The sequence below is a fragment of the Rhynchophorus ferrugineus genome, unplaced genomic scaffold (assembly GCF_030347505.1).
Source record: "Rhynchophorus ferrugineus isolate W39M unplaced genomic scaffold, kcgeb_rfMv2 rfM8, whole genome shotgun sequence".
NCBI lineage: Eukaryota > Metazoa > Arthropoda > Insecta > Coleoptera > Curculionidae > Rhynchophorus > Rhynchophorus ferrugineus.
Window position 1 is genome coordinate 24,217,329 of NW_027472587.1, and position 23,178 is coordinate 24,240,506.

Below are 23,178 nucleotides of genomic sequence, written 5' to 3' on the forward strand. Positions count from 1 at the left end.
ATAATTAAATTAATAATGTGTACCCATTAATTAATTTTTAGTTTCCCCTTTTATATAAGATTATGGTAAACACATTTTATTTATAACGGTCTTTGGAGAAACAAGAAATAATTTAAAAAAGATGATTACTGGATGCTTTTACCTTTCGCTTTCGCCAGTTAATTTTGCATGCATTATATTTATTAATTTTATTAAAACAGGATTCCTATTACAATCTAATGCATTTATCTGAACAATAACTTCCAATAAAGTTGGTAACCCCAGTAGTTTATATACTAAATTGAAAGTCATAACATTTTTTTCAAGTATTTTTTATATTTATTAATAAACTAGCTTTCCATATTATATGTATTTATAAATAAAATCAATAAAAATAACATTGCTCGGAAATTGAAAATATATATCTTATAAATTATTTAAATATTTATAATGAATTGCGCCTTCGCCATTCTAAATTTTAGAGAAATGATAATGCAGTATTTCGGTTTATTTTAAAACATCTTTTAACTTAATAAGGCTTTGTAAGTTATTTGTATAATAAAATTGCTAAGTTATACAAGAATATACGTATTTAATTAAGTTTAATTTAAAAAGTTGAATAATAAAAAAAATATTATAAACAAATCATGAATTTGAAAAAATATTTAATTTACATGATAAAAATTGCAGTAACACTTTCTAAAATGACATATTTTTGTTAATAAATTTCTCCAGTTTTATTTCTTTATATGTTTAACTGATTCTTAGCTTTACTGATATTATTACTTTTTCCAAATTATATTTTAAATTGTCTTTTTGATAACTAGAGTTTATCTCGACTGAACTGGACTAATTACTGTATTAAAATTAAGTAATCTTCTCAGCGACTACTATGATTAATTTGATACTCTCTCCGAAAGATATAACAGTCAGCCTTATAGACTATATATGAAACTATGATTAAAAACATAGAACAATACAAATAATGAATAAAAATCATCTGAAGGCAGAACAGTTGCTGAAAATCGTTGGCAATTGTGATTTTTAATGAGAGTCCTACAGTATCAATGAAAAGACACTTGTCAAATCTCCTAATCATAGAAGCCAAAATAAATCATTATCATTTATGTTCAAAGTCAGTGACTACCTTGTTAAAACTATCTTCTACTTGTTCTAAAATGTTGTGTCAAATTTGCATGATATTTTAATAATGTTCTATACCATAATTAATATTTCTTTAAAAAAGTCAAAAAGTAAGGCATTAAAAATATAAAATATTTATTTCCATAAAAGCATTGGAAATCTTTAATTATATATCTATCATGACAAACAAAACACACTTAAGCATAAATGTAACTATATATTCTTACTATTGCATTTCACAAAACTGTTTGTTAATAACATACAATTAATGATGGTCACTAGATGTTGATGGCCCGTACTGCTGTTCCCAAAATTTAATATATTCTTTCTTCCTTTGCTCACGTCTGGCAAAATATTCTGGATACTGTGCTTTTTCAAGTGGATGCCAGTAATCAAGAACCCAGTCAGGTGGTATTACTACTCTACCATATGCTACACCACCAGGTGAATTTGGGACTAAAATAGATATAAATTATTGAATTTATTTAGCACAAATACATAAATATGTGACACGCATACATTGACGAACATGATAGTGTAGATTTTTAAAGAGTTCCTGTTCGCCTTTCAAAAGAAAATCTTTAGCTATTCTGGCATCCTTAATATCCCTGTTATCATCAAATCTTTTCCTCATTAAGACAGCGTGATACCTATAAACTTCCCTATATAAAAATAAATGATATATTACATTATGTAACCTAACCTCAAAGGCATGATTACCTTCTATCATAATATGATTCAAGATTTCTTAAAACTCTTTTATACAAACTTTGCACTTTTCTGGTGTGAGTAGTTAATCCTGTAGGCAAAGAAGTTGCCATAATTTTAATTTCGAAATTTTTAAAAAACCCTTAATATAATAATAACTGACAGGAGCAATGTTGCCAAGATTGTTTTGGTATTACCATACCATATGATAATGGTTATTTTCTTCTACTATTTTCCTTTTGTACTTAATTAAAGAAGTACTGTCGTTAATTAAATATGGGATAATGTTTATATTTTTATACAATAATATGCGATGGAGACGAATAATTCTAAAATGTATAAAATATATTTTAAATGCATAATATTATATTTATAAATAAAATTATGCCATATTATATTAGAAATAGAAAGTCATATATGTGTTAATAATTTATCAAGGTATATATTAAGTAGTATATTTAAAAAAATTTTTTGCAAGTGTACCAACCTTTAAAAGTGTAGAATAAGCTTAAAGTAAAATCATTACTTATTAGTGAGAAGTTTGGCAACATCGTTAGGCGGTCTAGTTTTTTTCGAGTTGATTTGTAGAGAAGTGTTAAAAAGTTTCAACAAATTTCTTTGTGCTGAATTTATTTTGTGATATTCTTTCAATTTCTAGTGTGGTGCTTACTCTGAAGAAAAACCAATATGACTGATAAGAAAGGTAGGCTTGTTGATAATATACAAATTATAAATCGTTACTTTAAGTCCCCTCCATTTTATTTGTTATAAATTCATCTGGAAGTGCAATTTTCCTGTTGGAAAGTTAGGATATGAACTTATAAAGGATTTGTGCTATGAAAGGGGCGTAGGAATTTGCGAAAACACCAAATAAATTTCTAAGAATATGCAGGATGTTTTAAATCAATAAAATTTATAGGGTTATCTCTTTCTAGACCAGGTAACCCAGATGCCCTGACTCATTCTGACCCATGATTTTACATAGCCTTGTCCTGCATTGCAAAATACTGCAGTACAGTAACAGGGACTTTATTAATTCTCTTATTTAGGGCCAGATTATCGCCAAAATGTGTTACTTGCAGCGGCTGGTATTAAAACAAGACTAGAGGAGGACCCTCAGAGTAGCCAGCCCAGGATTCCGACATCGAAAAAACAGTACCTATTTCTTTTCATGTGTTTAATACAGTGGCTGATGCTTGTTGGTTATACCCGCTCAACGATTTACCTTCACTAGATTTTTGGTTGGAGATTTGTTTACTACTCTACATTTGTAGTTGTTTTCCACATTGAAGAATAACCTGATACGGGTTTTTAGTGCATTTTGACGTGTTTTTTATTAATTTGCGTGCATTTTGAGCATTTGTATCTAACCTTTCTATAATGTGTATTTGCAGCTTAAACAGTGTAATATATGAATGCGACATGTATTATATACAACAAATGGTAGACTTTTGACATATGTTGATATTAGCTAGACATAATTTTATTTTCAAGCAATATATTAAATTGTACCACTGCATGAAAGGTGGATATATTCATTATACCTTAATAACGACAATCAATTTAAACTAAGTTCTAATTAAACTAACATATTTTTGCGGCAGAAACATGTTTTAAAATAATCTAATAATGTAGAATGTGGTTCTTTTTATTCTGTACATGGTTGTTAACAGATGTTCATTCTATAAAAAGAGGCAGGTTATGTAATTGTCGATCCCACGCCTATGCGATTTTTGCTGTCATTTTCTTAACATTCGGGAATATTTCGTAAACAAACCGCAGATGACACTAATATGAAATCGTTTTTTTTGTGGAATCAGAAACAAATGTAGAGGTGTAAAGATTACTTACTTATTGTAGCTGACGATGTATAAAAAATACTCTCAATGGTCCAATATTAGAGATTTTGTGGTCTATTTATTATTCACTGCATGACGATAATCAAAAAATATGTAACAGCTCTGGCAGATATTTCAATACTCACAGCGACTGAGACAGCTGATCTTAAATTTATCAGGAAAAAAATCTTGCACGAATTAATATTGGGATGGTCACTTTTCAGTTGAAAAAATATTGTCCTTCGGAAGGTCATGTCTTTGGGAAAGCTAAAATGATTTAATATTACTGGCATTGGTCTTACATCATTATTTCTAGATGTGACTATAAATGCATTTTAAAATCATGATTTGTATGTTGTAGATTTATTATTTATAAGTTAATTAATGAAATTTGTTATATTCTCAAATAATAGAGTAATTTTATACAAGTATAAGAATGTGTATATATAGAAATTTCAAAATGATTATGTGTAATGTTTACAGGAGTTATTTCACAGACTTTCTTATTTATTTTTATATCACTATTAAGTATTTTATAGACAGTTTTTGGTAGCTTTAATTTTCGATATACGTTTTTTCCCAGTTTTAATGTTTTTATAGAATAATTATCCTGAGAAATAGAACGGTGGATCAGTTGTGTGTCGCGTCATTTTTATAAATAAATACGTATAGTCTAACTCTGTCATCGGACGAATTGGTTACATATTTTTTGTACTGTGTGGGTGTAGGGTGATTAAGGGTTTCACCAAGTGTTTGCTACAACATGTTGGCTATTCCGCTGAAGCACAAATCTTCGTCGCTAATTTTTTACCAATAAACCGATGTCTATCAAATGATCTAAAGGCCGGGCACCGCACCGCCCCATACGCTAACTGACTCGTCTGTGTAGCTCATTTGATAGAAAACAGACAACATTTGCAACAGGTCTAGGGGATTTTTTGTACTTAATAATTATTTTATTTTTGATATAATAATTTATTAATATGTGAATAACCTAGATTAAGTAAACCCTCACTAGGATTTAGAATATGCGCGGCATTTGTGGTGTTTTAATTCGATTTTTGATAATATGTTATTGTTTATACATATGATCGTTCCCTCTTTGCCAGATACGCTGTCGCTCATCACTCCGTCGAAAGTAGGTTAAATACTGAGAAATATTTTTTCATTGCGCAGAAGTTTGCGATTATATTTGCAATATGAGATATTTAGAGACTGCGTATATATAAAATTGTAATTTTTTCAATATGTAATAACCAATTTTCATTGATGATTTTCACCTGCATTTAAATATCAAATATGAGCACTGTAGAAAAAAATAACGGATGGTAAAACCAAAATTAAAGAAAAAGTTTAAGTACTAACATTTAGGGTTATTCCTCAATGTATCTCATTACATGATTTTGTCTTAAATATTGTAACGTCTTTTTTATACATCTGCGGTCTTGTGGTCTCTTCAGTCCTTAAATGTTATTGTATTCAGCATACTGCGTTCATTATGTCTATATTCATTATATATCATTATCATTATGGTACATTTAATTGGTTAATTTGTAAAGTTGTCTTATAAGGATTTCATATTTCCTTTTATAAATAGAGTTTATGAGATATGTTAGTTATTACGTATATGAAAAAGTAATTCACATTTTCGAATTTTTGTCCTATGTTAAGCAGTGTCATTACCTATTTATCACATTTCTTAATAAAGTTTCTGGTATTCGTACTTTTATTTATATTTGAACATCTGACTTTAATGCATCAAATTGTCGAGAAGATGCTATATCGTACATCCAACATGGGGATTCTTTTCGTAGAATGAAGCTTAACCAAGTGATACCGGAAAGTCATTACCGGTTTTTTTTTCAAGAGTATGAAAAAATATATTTATTCAAAGTATTGGCTATTTGATTCTATACATCTTGCCCATCTATCAAGCAATTTATGGATGCCAACCTAAAAAAGCACACTTGGAGTCCTTGGAGCACAACCATTTGTCGAACCGTTTTATAACTTCTTCAAAATTGGCGAAGCTGCTCTGCAAGCACGTGTCCCATCGATGCGAAAAGTTGATAGTTGGACGGGGCAAGGTCTGGAGATTACGGCGGGTGCGATGATATATCCCATGCAAATGCTTTCAACGCTTCCTTGTTCGATTTTTCTTTATGGAACGATTTGTTATCCTTCTGTAAAATCACTTTACCGTGGTCTTCAGACGCATTCTGGACTTTTTTCAATCAATTTGTTGCTCGCAATCGATCGCTAAACCTTTCTTGAGCCACATTTAATGCTTGTGCCACTTGTTTTTGAATTTTGGTTGGATTTTCATCCATTACCTCTTGCAGCTTCACTTCTATCTATCTTTATACTTATTTACATTATAGTATCATATGGTTAATTATGAATTACCTTTGAATAGCCTAAATTTCAACAATAAGTATTTTTTAACTGTTATATTGCGTAGGCTTCATTCCAAGAGACGGGTATTATGGGCTCTTGATTTTTTTTCATCAGGCTAATGTCAATTCCCATACATAAATGGATCTTTTTTATCACAAATTTCAACTCCATTTGGTATTACTTGGTGAATATAGGGCAGCCGTCCCATTTGCCTGATTTAATTCCGTCGAAATGTTGTCTATTTCTTTCTTAAACTGAAAGTACCACTTCGAGAGCATCGTTTTGAGCCTATTTCTGTTCTAAAACTAAAACCAGTGAGATAAATGCATTGTGCATCCAAGAGTTTTTTGATTGAATAAATTTGAACCAAAAATGTTAATAGGATATCGGAATTAATCTCTGCTAATATTCCGCGCCTTAGGTAAACTTTATCAGTGTTCAATAAACGACAAGTTTTTCTCAAAATTAAATAATATTTTTACTATTACAATGCTTTAGTTTGTTTTTGAACTGTATCCTATTGTTTAATTTGTTGTACTTAATATTTTGGAATATTAATATAATAGTAGAATAATAAAAATTCTGAAGTTCTTCTAATATCTATATTAAACAACAAATTATCATAAAAGACTGAAATTAATAGTTTTTTTAAGGATTATTGTTGATGTTCAATAAATTGAAAATTATTATGGAATAAAGAATACTCTATGACACAATCTTTATTTTTGGAATATTGTGAATAAATGTTATCGGTATTTTATATATATATATATATATATATATATATATATATATATATATATATATATATATATATATTTGTTGCCTCATGTATCAAAAAAAAATAAAAATTGGTATGGCATTTTTTATTGTTGTAATGTAACATTTTCGTTCTAACATTCGGGTATTCTTTTCCTTAAGCTAATGTACATTTCTCGTTTAGTAATTGTTGTTATTTAGCGTTGTCCAGTCTAAATATATATTGGAATGTTTAATTGTAGTATATCAGGAAGTTAGCGCTATATAAAGTGTGACGTGTGGGTAAAAATGTGTTTAACATTCACAGGAAGTGGATTCTGTTGGTAAACGTATTGATACTTCTATAACTATTTTTTAATTACATCTTGCATTCGATATGCCTAGTACAATTTTAATATACAATTAATTTATTACTACTGTTCTGTTGTACTTGCATTAATACACAAGCAAGGCGAGTGCGGGTTGAATACATCAGTATGATTTTAATTAAATTAAAATAAAACTGCTTAAGCTAAAGTTAAAAATACACTTATACGCTAAAGAAGTTTGTGTGGTATGATTCGCTTCAATCATCTAATTTCCTGCGTGTTGTCCAGCAGCTGTATTGCTTCCACGTTGCTGTGATTTAGGAACCTTATTTCATGTTTTAAGTCGAAATCTTCGACCACTTCGTGTATCCATTTAATTTGAAGGTCATCGTGCAGCTCTTCGTTGGTAACTAATCGTAGAACTTTGTTTTGGGTGCGTTGGATTACTACTTGTTTTGTTGTCTTAGTGCAACCCCATATTTGCACCTCATAGGTCCAAATTGGCTTTATGATTGAGTGGTAAACCAATCTCTTTGATTTTAGGTCAAGGAGACTATCTTCCGACTAACTAGTACAGTTGCTTGACTTTGTGTCTAATCTGCTCTGCTCTTTGTCTGACGTGATGTTTCACCTACCATAGATATATATTCTGAGGTATTTGGCATCCGTCAAGTGATATAATTAGGTTTTTGTTAATTCGCCACACTGCATAATTAACATGGACATATTTGGAGCTATTAAGCTGTATTTTCCAGACTCTGGTCCATTTGTAGATTTTTTTGACCGCTACTTGTACTTTTTCTACAGCCTTAGACAGAGATACGTCTTTTTCCATGATAACTGTGTGGTCCATAAATGTTCCAAGTAGTGTTTCTTGTATTGTTGGGATATCAGCAGTATAGAGCAGATATAGGAGTGGTCCCAAGACACTATCCCATGGAACTCCAGCTGAAATACGTTTTAGTCTTGAGAATGCCCCTTCTTGCGAGATCCTAAATTTTCTTTCGAAAAGATATGATTCCAGCAGTGGATAGTAATTCCGCGGTAGCAATATGCTGCTCATTTTGTATATTAATCCCAAATGCCATACCTGATCAAAAGCTTGTGAGACGTCCAGGAATATTGCAGGGCAGTATTTCTTTTCTTCGAATACCTTTTCAACAACCGCTGTTACTCTGTGCACTTGGTCGATTGTCGAGTAGTGATTTCGAAATCCAAACTGGAAATCTAGTATTTCTATAAATGGTTTAATGCGTCCTAACAGCAGTTTCCCAAATAATTTTGGATTTTGAAGATGCAACTTGTTCTGCCGTTGTCTTGTTTTTTAAGTATAATTATTCGAGCAACCTTAAGACATTCCGGAACATGGTTCACTCTCAAACAGGCATTGAAGCTAGGTGAAATATCATCAATTCCAGGAGTCTTTTTATTATTGAGGTTGTCAATTTCTGTGGCAACTTCCATTGAAGAAATCAGATTTACAGCTACATCGGGCCGATAAACAGGATTTATATTTATTGTAAATTCTATATCATTCTGTTGGAATACATTAACTAAATGTTCTGCGAATAATTCAGCTTTTTCATCATGGCGTCGAACCCATTCATTTTGATCATTTTTAATAGGCGGTACTCTTATAATTGGTCTTTTAAATCTCCAGGTTGCTTTCCATGGGGAGTAATCTTTGTCTGCTTCCGGGCTTAATTCACTTACATATTTCTCGAAGCAACTCTCTTTATGTTCTTTAATATTTTGATTTATCTGATTATTTATTCTATTAAATATTGTTTTGTCTACAGCATTTATGGTTCTGTGTCATACTCTTCTAGCTTTTCCATTTCCATTTTTCCTATTAGATGACTTTAAAAAATGGCATGTCTCTAGTAATACTTACTCCATGAAACCATTCTATATTGCGTTTGAAGGGTACCACCCCATAGAACATTCTCCATATAAATATAGCATCTAATTTTTAAATGTTTTCTCATTTCCTTCGCTTTTTCCGTCGGAAAGGGAAAAAGAGCAAAAGCGCTGGCTCATCGAAAATCTCTCGTGTTCGTTATTAAAACATTATTAATTAAAAGTTAATTTCGAATCTCGTCCTGGCAAATTATTCGTTGCAAAAGTTCACGTGTTGATAAAATCTTGCTTTTTGAAAGGAGAAAGTACAGTTGAAGCAAAAACTTGGCTTGATTGGCGAGTTTCCGGACACTGCCCCAGGAAAAGAGGTTGTTATCGACGAAAACATTAAAAAAATCCACGAAATAATTTTGAATGACCGTAAATTGAAATTGAATGAAATGCAGACACTCTAAAGATATCAACTGAACGTGTACATCATATCATTCACGAATATTTGGGTATGAGAAAGCTCTGAGCAAAGTGGGTGCTGCGCGAGCTCACTTTTGACCAAAAACGACGACGAGTTGATGATTCGGAGCAGTGTTTGAAGATAATAGCGTAATAAACCCGAGTTTTAGCGTCGATATATGACATTGAATGAAACATGGCTCCATGATTTCACTCCGAAGTCCAATCTACAGTCATCCGAGTGGACTGCACACGACGAATTCGCTCCAAAGCTTTGGAAAATGCAACAGTCGGCTGGCAAGATTATGGCGTCTGTATTTTGGGATAGGCATGGAATAATTTTCATTGACTACCTTGAAAAAGGAAGGACCATCAACACCGACTATTACATAGTGTTATTGGATCGTTTGAAGGATGAAATCGCTGAAAAACGGCCACGTTTGAAGAAAAAGAAAGTGCTCTTTCACCAAGACAATGCACTGTGTCACAAGTCAGTGAAATCGATGGCAAAATCAATGAATTGGGCTTCAAATTCACCGTATTCTCCAGATCTGGCCCCCAGCGACTATTTCCTGTTCTCAGATCTCAAAAGAATGTTCGCTGTTAAAAAATTTTCGTCTAATGAAGAGATGATCGCCGAAACTGACGCCTATTTTGAAGCAAAGGACAAATCGTACTACAAAAATGGTATCGAAAAGTTGGAGGGTCGCTATAATTAGTGTATCACTTTTGAAGGGAATTTTGTTGAATAAAAAAAACTAATTTTGCAAAAAAAGTGTTTTACTATGGTAGGCCGGGGACTTTTCAATTGATCTGTTATCATAGAAGATTGAAATTAATAGTTTTTTAGGGATTATTATCGATATTCAATAAATTACTAATTCAAATTACTATATAATAGAGAATGCTCTATGACACAATCGGCTATTTTTTAGAAAGTTTTGTGTATTGGTTAATATTGTGACCAAATGTTGTCGGTATCATAGAGATATGTTGTCTCACATACCAATAAAACTTTCGTGCGTTAATTTCCTTTTGCTAATTTACATTTTTCGTTTAGTAATTGTTGCTGTTTAGCACTGTCCAACCTAAATATATGCTGGAATGTTTAATTGTAGTGTATCAGGAAGTAGAACAAACAATCAACTTTATTTACAGTGTGACGTGTGGGTAAACATGTTTCTGTTTAACATTTATAGGAAGTGGATGCTGCTAGTAGCTTTATGCATCCTTATATCTAGGCGATCAATTTATTAGCATTAATTAATATCAGTTACTATAATTTGTTCATTATTTATATAATCTAAATCGTTCATAGCAGTATTTCGAAAAATATAGCAGGTGTGCGGGTAATTTATTTATATTTTTTCGCTAAAGAAAACAGGTTAAAACAATAAAACCAAATGGATAGTTAAAATGTATTTACTCAATGTGTTGGTTATTTGTTTCTATACATTTTGTCGATCTTTCGGTCAATTTATGGATGCCATTTTAAAATAACAACTTCACCTTTGAGCTAAGCCTAAGTTATCCAGGCACTTTTTAACTTCTTTGAAATCAATGAAGTGCTCTTCTGCCACCGCATGCTCCGTCGATATCGAAAGGTCGGATGGAGTCGGGTCTGGAGAGTACGGCGGATGTTATAATATGCAACATCAATCTGGTCTTAGCAGACACGGGTGCGACTAAAGCGATCTAGCCTTTGCAGTCGATAGATGATAGCCAAGTTATAGCCACGATTTTTTCGCTTGGTATTTTCGAAATAAATGCTTTTATGATCACCCGTTACTATCCCATGCAGAAATTATTTCCTTTCATACCTTTAAAGCAACATTTCACTGACAATCTTTTGGACCTCTCTCTCTCTCATCGCTTATAATCGGTCATAAATTACTATTTGGCTCACATTCAGCTTTCCTGCCAATTGTTTCAGCTGTTTCTGAGTTTGTAAAAGGAATTTCAGGATGCTATAAAATATTCGTAACTTTCAATTTTAGAAAGTAGGGACATTTTTTTACAGGAGTTGTTATAGTAAATTAATTTTTCTTCGCAAAAAACAATTCCATCAAATATTCGCTCATTTAGTGTTTATTAATCAAACAATCGGTAATTATTTTGTTGACAAAAATGCTGTATGTAGGTTTTATATATACTACCAATATATAAAATATAATCTACCAAGTATAAAGAAAAATAAACATTTGTTTTGTCGATTTCAATGATTATATGCGTTAAAACATTATCTAATTTTAGAATCTTGTAATAATATAAAACGACATTGTCCTCGATGAGTACTGTACACAAAAATATCGAAATATGCCTGATGATTATCACCGGATCTGGCTCCCTTAATCGCACGGTTGTATCAAAGATCGACGATCTGAATGTAAACTAACTGTACAGTTGTGGAAACCACCGCCGTCGTGCAAGGTAGCGCTCTTGGCAGATCCATGTTTAGCTTAAATTGATATATTACGTGATGTCTTGCACGTGAATGAATAGATTTATAAAAGGTAACCCTACGATATTTCGAGCTATTTAGTACGGTTATTAAAGGAGAAATATCGTATCGATTAAACAATTCTTCATATTTGTTTTCGGCTATTAACTTGTAAACCAAAAATAAATTACATTGTCAGTTTAATAAAAATGAATTGTGATATATTGGTTTTATTTTAAAACAAGATGTTTTTATTGTTTTTCTTTATTTCTTCGTGAGTACAAATAACTCTATTCCGTTTTTAAATCAAAATTTGGGCATTTACTATGAAAAAACAACCTTGTGTTCAAACACAAAGGACTTTTACTATATTTCTGGTTGCTTACTGGTGTAATGTCAGGGAGTGTTTAATATTTTAGGTTAATTATTATTCGATCCGTAAATTCGTTTTGTAACTCTGTATGGTGTCAAGTACAAAAAAATTAATTTTCCTAAGTAGTTTTAGTTCATCAAATGGACAACATAAACTTCTTTCCATGAATTTCAGCCTAATTATTGATCGTGAAGCAAAACCGTGTTTTTTGTCTTTGGGTTCTTATTGGATGTACTTTTAATCATCAAAGATTTGTTAATCAACCACGGTATTTCACCTGTTAAAAATGTATTGCAGCCACTATATAACATCTCTGATGTTCTTACCGTATTATTATACAGGGAAGTTTCAACATTTACCCAAGATTTGAGTTAAATATCAGGCATTTTTTTTATTGAATCAAAGCATGTACAGTTTTGTATGGAACAGCTTAACAACATTTTTCATATCCATTTTGCGTTGAATCTCTTTCAATACACAAGTGGTAGTAAGCTATATGGCATAACCCTATATAAAGAAATAAAATTGTGTCAAATTACGTGATCTATGTACACGATTTATGTAGTAAATGAAGCTTTTATGGGCTCCGTGTGGCATGTGGGACCGTCTTGTTAAAACCACTTATTGTTCACACCAATATCATCAACTTTAAGTAGAATTAAATCGATTGTAATATCATGATATCAAGCACCAAAAACATCAAGAAAGTAATGAAAAAATATTTCTCCAGTCCAAAAATATGCTGCTGATATAAAATAGATCATATTTGAAAGTTAGTTATCATAAGAAATACTTATTGCCCACTGGGCAGATTATTTAGCCACTAAGGGTAATAATTTTTAAACACCATAGTTATTGCTAACATAATTAATCTTACGGTATAACATACCTTACTATATTTATATATTAGTATATTTAATTTAATAGTATTTCGTTATATTCCAGAAATTGGTATTACTAACCTCAGTACGTCATCACAATCAGTACCGTTTAGATTTTATGTATTGATTTTCCTCAATAATCTGTCATATTCATATGAGCACGACGAGATAGTCGAGTGGTTGCGTCATCAAATCGCAATGACTATATTTATTCGTTTAGTTTTTCAGAAACTTTGTTGAACATTCAGAAATGTTGTTCCCTTTAATGACATTAATAGGAAATATCAGCTACAGCTGCTTTGCGTAGAGCCATGATTTGCATATAAATCTTCTGAATTCGCGTATTTGCTATATGTAGTGATCCAGCGCCCTTATTTCTACAACATTCAGTCATAATATATCATACGATAGTGCCGTTTTGTATAAATTCATTGGCATTTACAAGAATTGTTTCAATAACACGCTTAGTAATGATTAATTTCCAGTCTTGCCCAAACCTTATTTGAACTTGATGAGAAAAAGGAAAATATTCATCACTTAAATCCAAGCTACTTGGTTCTTCAGCAGATAATTTTCTTTGGAACTGAAGGTGATCGGAGTTACTAAGCTTAGACTGTCCAATATAACAGCCAAAACCAATGCACGCCATCAAAATGTATGACGTCAAAACGTAGCAATTTTGCTGCATCAAATATGACTTTTGTTTTATTTTGATTTTGATATATAAAAATGCTAATATTTTTTGGGGAATTCTACAGACATTTGGCAAAATGGCTTACAAGCGCCAATCCAAATTGAATTTTTTAAGTCGATTCTGTTACATGTTACTAGGTTTCTTTGCATTAGCTATTTTATTGGACCCGCTGATATTACACTGTTGTTGATTTAAAAAAATATATCTTGGGCGGCGTGATTTCAATGTTAGGGCCGCTATTAACACAGATTACTGCAGATGAGAAATTGACACAATAAATAACTATGTTAAGAATATATAAGTATATATGCAGAATGCTGTCGATTCGCAGCTGAAGGTTAAATTAGATAAAATATATCACACAAATACACATCTATAAGATATATTAATTTTTATAGGTTAATACAAGTCAGTAAAACCAAAACTCCTCAATATCTTCTAGTCGCTTATATAAACCTTTTTCACTTTTTCAGTTAAGAAAAATTGGCACAATACATATTAATCAAAATATTTTCCATAATTTTCTACAACTTTATCCCATTTTTCTGAGAATATAGTTATATCTTGTTGAAAGAAATGTATTGATTGGCAGCCATCCAATCATCGATATATTTTCGAACGTCTTTTCGGCATTTCAAAACCGTGTTCCAATAAAGCTGCGCTGCGTCGACTTGCAGAAGTTATAGTCACAAGGCGCGATATCTAGCGAGTAAGCTGGGTGCTACAGAAGTTCCCCTTCCAGCAGCGTATTCCCGTACACTGTATTCGTCACAATTCTTACAACGTGTAACCTACCGCTTTCATACCAGAGTCATTCTTTGCATCTGTTTGTCGGCTTTAGTAGTTGGTAAGCATTTATACTCCGGTGTCGATATGGATATGGATTATTTTCTATATTACGCCACAGAAAACCTTTTTTTGCCTAAGAAATTATTGTTTTTTGTAGATAAATATCAAAACCATCGAATTCAATGGTTAGGTTATCTTTGTTCAACATCGGTAATTCGCATTTTCGCCAATAGATGTTGCTGATCATGCAAACACCTAATATATCTAATAATATTTTTTGAATGATGCTATTGTAGGTGATTAATTTTTTTCACACTGTAACATATATCTGTATAAACTGTATATCAATACTTACAAGAGAGAAAGAGACAGTGTGGGATGTGTTTCTCGCATAGTCTACCGGAAATGCTTTCAGAAAATCGTGTTTAAATAAATTACGTTATTATTTTAAGGCAACCTATAATCCGAACATCAATATATAAATATAAAAATAATCACGAAAATATCTTACTATGAATGAATTTCGTGTGTGTGGGCCGATGTTATCTGTTTTACAAAAATGAGCTATTTAATACCCAACATTTTTGTTGTCTTGTACAATGTGATACCCCACCCACAAGTTTTATGAATGTATGTTTATGGCTCCTGCATTTCAATAAAAACAACGCAGTTCAGGTTTAACGAAACTTTAGCACACTACACATTTTTCTTTACAACTCTCGATAAAAATACATTTTTAGCTTTTAAATTCTACGACTAAAGACGTTTAGACATGGTATTCGTGTAAACATTAGAAGGAGACGTTACTATTGTTTACTTACTGGTTCCGGTTAAACTTATGCCGCTCTAATTGCACGGCAAAACTATAGAACAAATAGGTAACAAAATAACGCATCAATATTTTTAATTATCTCAGTAATGGGTACATCCTCCTCTATTTGTCTCTCAACTTCAGGAGTCCCTTCAACAGCCTTTCATACAGGTTTTTAACTCTTTCCGCTCATCTTGGATAGCATTTTTTAGGTGATGAACACTGTTAAATTCTTTACCATTTACCCCAACCATTTTCATTAATATTCAAATCTGACCAGATTTACCAACTGGGGGTTTATATGAACTGGACCTACAATTTAACGTGATCTTCAACCCACGATCCTCGGCATTAAGCCTACCGACTGGCGAGTGACTAACTTAGAAACCATCCCAGAAGACATTCGGTCTTATCTAGCCTGGTTGAATAGAATAATTTTCCTTGTCGGATTTTACACTCTTGCCTAGAACAATCACAAACACAAATTCACGACCATGCCCCAGCAGGATTCGAACCCGCGACTAACAGTAGGGTAGGTGGTCTTGTCGCCTTTACCTATATGTAAACCAGCGGTCTCTTTGCAATGTTTGTATGAATACCTTAAATAACCGCGTTTAATTGGAGATTCTAAAAGTTACAAATTATTTTCTCATTTAAGAGTTCTAATGAAATATATGTAACGTGCTAAAGTTTTGTCGCATTTATCATCGCATTTTATGTCGCATACGTTACTTCGTCTTATGGCACACGAAAAATATATTTCCTAAAATAGGTTTTATTAAAACTAGCGTTGGAAACTATCGACTGAAAATAGTCGAAACAGTCGATAATCAAAAAACTAGCGACTAAAAATAGTTTTACTATTTTCAGTCATATGCACGGTTCGACTATTTTGTTTAATTCGTCATGTCAGATAAAGATGTACAAACCCTTTCCTGTATAAATTGTGAGAGGAGAGGACGGAGAATGGCTTGGAGCAGTTAATTTTATATGTGCTTATATTTTTCAACGGTAGTATAAGTGAGACGGAGATGTACTTATTCCTTCACGTACCAACTTTAAAAAATAAAAGGGAAAAATAATTGCTGAATACTATTAATAATTTCATTTTAAACGAAGTTGAGTTACTTTTAAATTTGAATGTTCTATGGATCTGTAAAAGGGAATGGAATAATACCCCAAAAATAGTTTATCGTATTTTAATACGTTAATTGCTATTTTTAAATAATATACTATAATAAATATAGACACTACAATAGGACTTAAACAAAACCGAAAAACTAAAGATGTACAATAATCATAAATACTAAATAAAAATTAAACATACACCTAATCATAAAAAAAAACTAATTTATAACAATTAAAAATGATCGCACAATAAGTACTAGAGCTTTTCTAAATAAAGTAAATGATTTATTTATTATTGAACGGAAATATTTGTTAACAAAAATAGAGAGAGTATCGAAATATTACCTATTATTGCCATAAAAACAATCAAAATTATTTTACTATTTATCATTCACATTCTTTTTACCCTATTACACTAACAATCTTGAAAAATATCGTTCCAAAATGCTGCTATATTAATATACAATATATTGTTATTTACAAGCAAACTTCCAAAAAAAAATCATAAAACTATATATATATATATATATATATATATATATATATATATATATATATATATAAATCTATGTAAGCATAAATTGGGTACATTTTTGTCAAGGTCGCGGCTAGGACGACAGAACCAGAACGTTAAAAATCAGTCGAATGAAACTAGCAGAACCAAAAATAGTAACTAAAAGTACACGACTGAAACGGTCAGTAGTAAATAGTAACAAAATCACTCAGACCGAAAATAGCGACTGAAAACAGTCGATTGAAACAGTCACTGGTAAAAAGTAGTAAAATCAGTCGAACCAAACATAGAGACTGAAACAGTCAATAGTAAGAAGTAGTCAATTACTAAACAGTCGATTTCAGTCGATAGTTCCCAACACCAATTAAAACTATGAATTTGTTTCATGCTCTAGAGTGACAACGTATATGGGCAAACAATTAACGATAATACGAGTCATCCTTTTGCGAGGAGACAACCACCCAAGTAAACACCCCAAACGCTCAAATTCGAAATTGCATGAAGTAGACTATTGTATACAAGTAGAATGATACATTTTAAGTTGTTTCTCGAGTTATCATTTCGATCGAATCAATGTATAAAAAAAAGGTTAACGATCTCGAAACGTTCTTCAATTAAAATTAACCTTTTTTCTATTAATCTCTATGGATATAAATCTTTGCTTTTTCCTGATAAGTTTTTTGAGATTTATCGAATATTTTTTCATACTAATTGCATGAGATGTACGTTTTTTGTTCTAACGAACGGGCTCGCACTTTATATCCCGATTGTTGTTGCGGATTCGATCGAGTAAAAAATGTACATCGTCACATTTTTTTCGTTATTATTTTTGCATGACTACTTTTAGTTTATTTTTTTTAAGGTATTATTTTAAAAACATATTTCTTCGGGTACAGGTCGGCGCCAGTTTTCGATGGTGATAATGCCGAAGTATCCTGTTTTTTTCGTTTTTATTTTGCATGATATTTTTATAAATGTGTAGTTTTGGTATTGATGGAGGTGATGCGAACGGTATCACTATGTAAATACAAAACTACACATTTTCCTGCATGCTATTTAACATCTAAGGTAAATATTTAAGTTGAACAGATATGTTTTCATTTTTAACGGAAAAGAAAAAATATTTTCATAGTGATATCTGTCGTCAATGATATGTTATACAGGGTATTTCGACATTCTGACAATTTTTTTGAAAAACCATAGTGATTATAATTATTTTAAAACGTAACAAAATACATCAGTTACATTTTAATAACATAATTTAATGTTTATTTTATTTTTTTAAAGAAATTTCAGTCGGTGGATATAATTTTTCACCATAAATTCGCAGGAAGTAATTTCGGTTTTATTTGCACGAAATAAACAAAACTTTTTTACTTAAACTTTAGTTTATTTTGCTATATCTTCTGTATGGCTACGAGACATGGATATTTTTAGCCTAACATGTTTTTGCAAGCCCGAGTTATTCTAAATACGATGTTGATGCGAACTGTGTGAGTTTATTTGCCTTGGAAATCGTGTTAAACATGAGGTTGAAAAATCAACAGTGAATGCACAACGCATCCAAAGCCGCAGATTACAATGATTTGGGTATGTTTCTAGTTGAACGAAATGAACGAATGATATTAGAGAGTGACTTTTGAGAAAGCTACAATAGATTTTTGCGTGGAAGGTATAACGGTCAGTCCTCAAATTCATAAAAAGAGGTTAACGCGAGTATTCAATTCCGACACTGGGATTAATGACCGGTAATGACAATTTTAATTGGAGAGTTAACATCGCATCTAAATCTGCAGCATGATTTGTTTATTGGAATTAATACTAGTAATTTTACTTTGTTCATTTTATTTAACTTCATCAATTCCCAATGTATATTTGAATGAACCATACTTTTCGTTGGAGACGGACAAAAATGGATAAAACCTGACTCACCGGACTGCAAATTTAAAATTTAAATTTTGTTGTAATATTAGTTATGTTTTTCCTGAATGGGTTGCTATATGTGTTTCGTGTTTCATTCTTAATTATAAACTATGTGATAACAGTCCTTTTCTTATTCAGTCCTGTCGCTAGGGAAATACGTTTTAAAGGGCTTACAATTGTTGGGTTCGATTATTTTTTGCATTTTGTAATCTGAATCATAGTTATATATGAGGATATATAATCAATTTTCAACACTCGTATTCTGTTATATAATCATCATAAACTTTAATTATAGTATTATTATTATTATTTTATTAATACATTGTTACCGACTAAACTACAGTTTCTTTCAAACAACTTGATATGTCTAGGGAAACCTATCGGTCCTTATATCATCTCTATAGTAATAATATTCATGCATCAATAACACTGGTATTTTGTTCTCTTAAATACACTTAACTGAAGTATATGATTAAATGGTTTGATCCCCTGAGTCTATATTCTACTCGAATGTAATCGAAAAGTTCAAATGCTTCGGTATTAACATGAAAATGGAGTCCCTCAACATCTGTATCTAAAGCTTTCGGTATAACTAATCATTTCTTTAGTAAGTGGATTCATCTACAATATCTCATAAAAACAACATTGTTACGTGCGGATAATTGGGATTTTATCCAACAAATTAATACATTTTTTATATTCCAAACTTGTCTCTTTTCTTTTTACGTCAAAGTTTACTCCAAGATACTTAACGTTGTTTCTATGTGGGGTGGCATTGTTATTCATTGTTATTGCTTGTGCATTTTTATTATAACTAAATTCAATATGCACCGATCTCTTTGGTTAATTTTTATTCCCTAAGCTTTGTTCCAGTTATTAATATTGTTGGTTTTCCGTTTCTATGTGCTTGTCTCCAACAGCAAGTCTAACTATGGTAATATTTTCCATTTATCGTATGTATAAATTAGGCAATATACTAAAGTCCGAATATACTTCCCTATTGTAAACCTGTGTATAGCCAAGCAAACTTTTAGCCATTCTATACATAAATATGGTCAATTTATTGAATGTTTATTTATAAAATCAAATTAATGGACATGTATTCAATTTTTATCTTTCTATCACTTTTAAGCTTCTCAATAATTTTTTTAAATACCTTGGGTAACAGCAACGAGAGCAGTAAAATAAATATTTCGGTAAGATTTCAGTTTTCTTTTTTGATATCACAGTAATTCATCAGGCATCTTCGAAACATCTTGTATATGTTTTAGTTGAAATACTGTGTTAATTCGCGATTATTAAATCATAGCCTGATTTCGACAATTTTGGTAATTTTCTTTGGCGTGACTAGATGAATCGTCGAATTTTTGCACTCATTAGATAATAATTTAAAGGTTCGCTCTAAATAACCAACTAAGCGTTTTTTTGATTACTGCGTGCCCAATTTTCACGTAGATTTCTTATTGCATTTCTACTTTGCAAAAATGATCGTTTTTTGCAAAAAAAGATTTTGGTGGCTTGACAGAGGAATCCGTTTCACTGTCATCTCACAGATCTTCCGCTACCATTTCCTTAATTTTTTTGGACAATTAGCTCATTAAGTTTTTCTGCTTCTAAATTTGATTGTTCGGTACTTTTAAAGGGCACGTTTAACTGAATTCATTATCATCGCTTATTTGTTATCGACGTTCTAACTTAAGCATTGAACGTTACAAAATCAAGAAATCGGTCTTAAATGGAAACCCGGCCGAATTTTCACTAGACATTCTTCTAGTTATCACTTGTTGATGATTCATGACCTGACCGATTAACAGTATACTTTTTACTGGTTTGGACAAACCAAAACTTAATCAATTCTTGCTTCTTCGCCCCAAAAGACGTTTTTAACGTACAATACGTACGCTGTGTGAAATATGGAGAATGCTTTGAATGAAATATATTGTACCAATTATTCTCGTTATTCTTCTATATAACTTGTATTAAGTCTACGAACTTTTCAAATAAAATTTACTCAAAACCGAAATTACTTTCTTCCAGACTTAATAAAATGGCTACTGCTGTCAAAGGGATTTATTATGGTATGAACAAAGTTGCTGAGTGTAAGGTTGTAGCATTGATCTTTCAAAATATATTAATCTGCATTAAAATCTATTTTAGAACCCAACATTTGCAGGCTGCCTGAAAAGTATAGGCAGAAAGGATAATACAAGTGTTAATAGACCTGAGCAAAAACAATAATTTCCCGATTTCACTCGCTTCCGATTTATTTTCTTTAAGATAGTGGTACGTTTCAATTCTTAGTAATACGAATTAGCTTGAGCATTTCATGGATTTATTTTGAATAACTGCCTCGTCCAAAATTAGTTTCACTGGCACCACATCAGTTATTTTCATCATAATGTCATTTTAAATAATTTCAATTATTGTCAACCTCATCTGTCTATCTAACATTCGATTTTTAGTCTAATCAGTGTCAAGTGATGTGAAGTGACAGGATATGTATGGCGATCACTTATTTATATATTTTATCTAAAAAATCTTTTTATGAAATTAATTAGTGTGAAACATAATTTATTCATTATTATCAGTTACACATTTTTGCATCTCTGTGGCAACAAGCTTTTTTGTACGTCATTTTGTAAGATGTTGTGTTGCAAAATGGTTTTTCTGTGTCTTGGACCGATTTGGATCAATACATAGTTCAAATTGAACATTTCTCAATTGCAAAGGATGCTATTTACTCGTCTGGTTTAAGCTCTGATGCACCGAGTGTCTTGTTAAGAATGATGCGCTCACAAGTTCCCACAAGTATACTGCGACTTTTATTTGCTTTTCTTGTTAAAGTTGTGTTGCGTGTTGACTCATGTTAAATGTTATACTCTACTTATGTCACAGAACTCGAAGCTGATTCACTTATGGTGTGTTTTACCTTATGATGGATTTGGGTTATTGCAGAATAATTATATATACTTCTTAAGCGTTAACTTGCTCCATGAAAAAAAGTTATGTAAATTAAAATTAAACTAAAAGAAATATTAAAATAATTCGTGTTTGATTCTACATGTTGTTTGTATTAAAAAATAATAACATGATCTTAAAAATATTGTTCATTGTTTTCTATATCCACCAAATACATAGGAGAACCTTCTTTGGCTAGATGTCCTTTTTCCATGACCTTTGCGAAGCTACTCATTGCGACTTTCATTCACCAAACATTTTTTCAAACCATTTTAATCTGGATCTCTGGGTTTGTTCTTCAATTTAGCACCGATGGTCACATCTTTACACCGATTATCACGTCAACTGATATGCAACAAGTCTCTTTTTATTTTCACGCACACAAAATTTAATTTTATCCACTGCTATCTTGATTTTTTTGCCTTGATTGTGGACTTGTCAATAATGAACATAGTTTATGGTTTTATCAAGATATTTCTCTTATCGAAGGTCTTCATTTTTAATAGGATTTCGGACAGAAACATTTAGAGTTTGTCTTTAACATCGCATTTTAAAGAACTCAAGTTTTAAGTCAGACTGTAACAGTGTCCAAGTCACTGAGCCATACATGAGGATTGACAAAATAAGCGTTCGAAAAAGCCGGATTGAAAAAGCAAAAGCACCTGCAGCTTGGCCGATTCGGCTTATTACTTTAACAGTAGATGCCACTTTCTTCTGATCTCAAGTATTTAATTCGGGTCCTGTTTCTAACTGTTCTTGCTCTAACTAAATTCCGTCTAGATTTCAAGGTCAATGCATTTTCTTCATTAATTCTCAAACTTTTTGATTTTGCAATGTTAACTATATCATGAGACGGCTAGAAGCTTCAACGTTTGTAGCATGATATTGAACGTCATGTGTTCTTTTAAACACTTTCGCATAATTTCAACCATTACTATCTACTGGAACCATCATAAGATACCTGAATAAATCTGAAAATTTTTAGGCGAATATATTCAGCGTGCAAGAATGCTCAAAGTGAGAGCCAGAGTACAGTCGAAAGAAGAACGAAAATCAATAAAAATGACAATGATCCATAAATTGCGATTCGAACTAAGTCATGCCTGCTCTTCTTGGCTTCTTTCTTCGATAAAAATATTTGTATTCATTCAGTCTCATTTGTAGAATTTTCAATTTCGACACTTTTCTGATAATTAATAGGAGATTTACTCCTGCATGCTGCCTG

The 23,178-nt window shown here is 31.5% G+C and overlaps 2 protein-coding genes across 13 annotated transcripts in view; one reads left to right on the top strand and one right to left on the bottom strand.

Annotated features, from left to right (window-relative positions):
- Positions 1-1,319: 1,319 nt before the first annotated feature.
- ND-B22 (NADH dehydrogenase (ubiquinone) B22 subunit) lies at positions 1,320-2,011 on the bottom strand. Its single transcript, XM_076411101.1, has 3 exons — positions 1,843-2,011; positions 1,642-1,784; positions 1,320-1,578 (listed from the first exon to the last, which is right to left on the bottom strand). The coding sequence occupies exons 1-3, from the start codon at positions 1,941-1,943 to the stop codon at positions 1,388-1,390; spliced, it is 435 nt and encodes a 144-aa protein (XP_076267216.1). The 5' UTR covers positions 1,944-2,011; the 3' UTR covers positions 1,320-1,387.
- A 346-nt stretch (positions 2,012-2,357) lies between these two features.
- Positions 2,358-23,178, top strand: part of LOC143200600 (DAZ-associated protein 2) — a 35,318-nt gene continuing 14,497 nt past the window's right edge. For 3 of the 12 annotated variants that reach the window (XM_076411087.1, XM_076411089.1, XM_076411088.1), the window contains exon 1: positions 2,362-2,533. In XM_076411087.1, coding sequence (XP_076267202.1) covers positions 2,518-2,533 — 16 coding nt within the window. In that variant the 5' untranslated portion in view covers positions 2,362-2,517. Of the gene's footprint in view, positions 2,534-2,879; positions 2,986-21,258; positions 21,279-23,178 lie in introns of those variants that run through there. The other 9 variants (XM_076411094.1, XM_076411096.1, XM_076411090.1 and 6 more) reach the window with 7 other exon arrangements.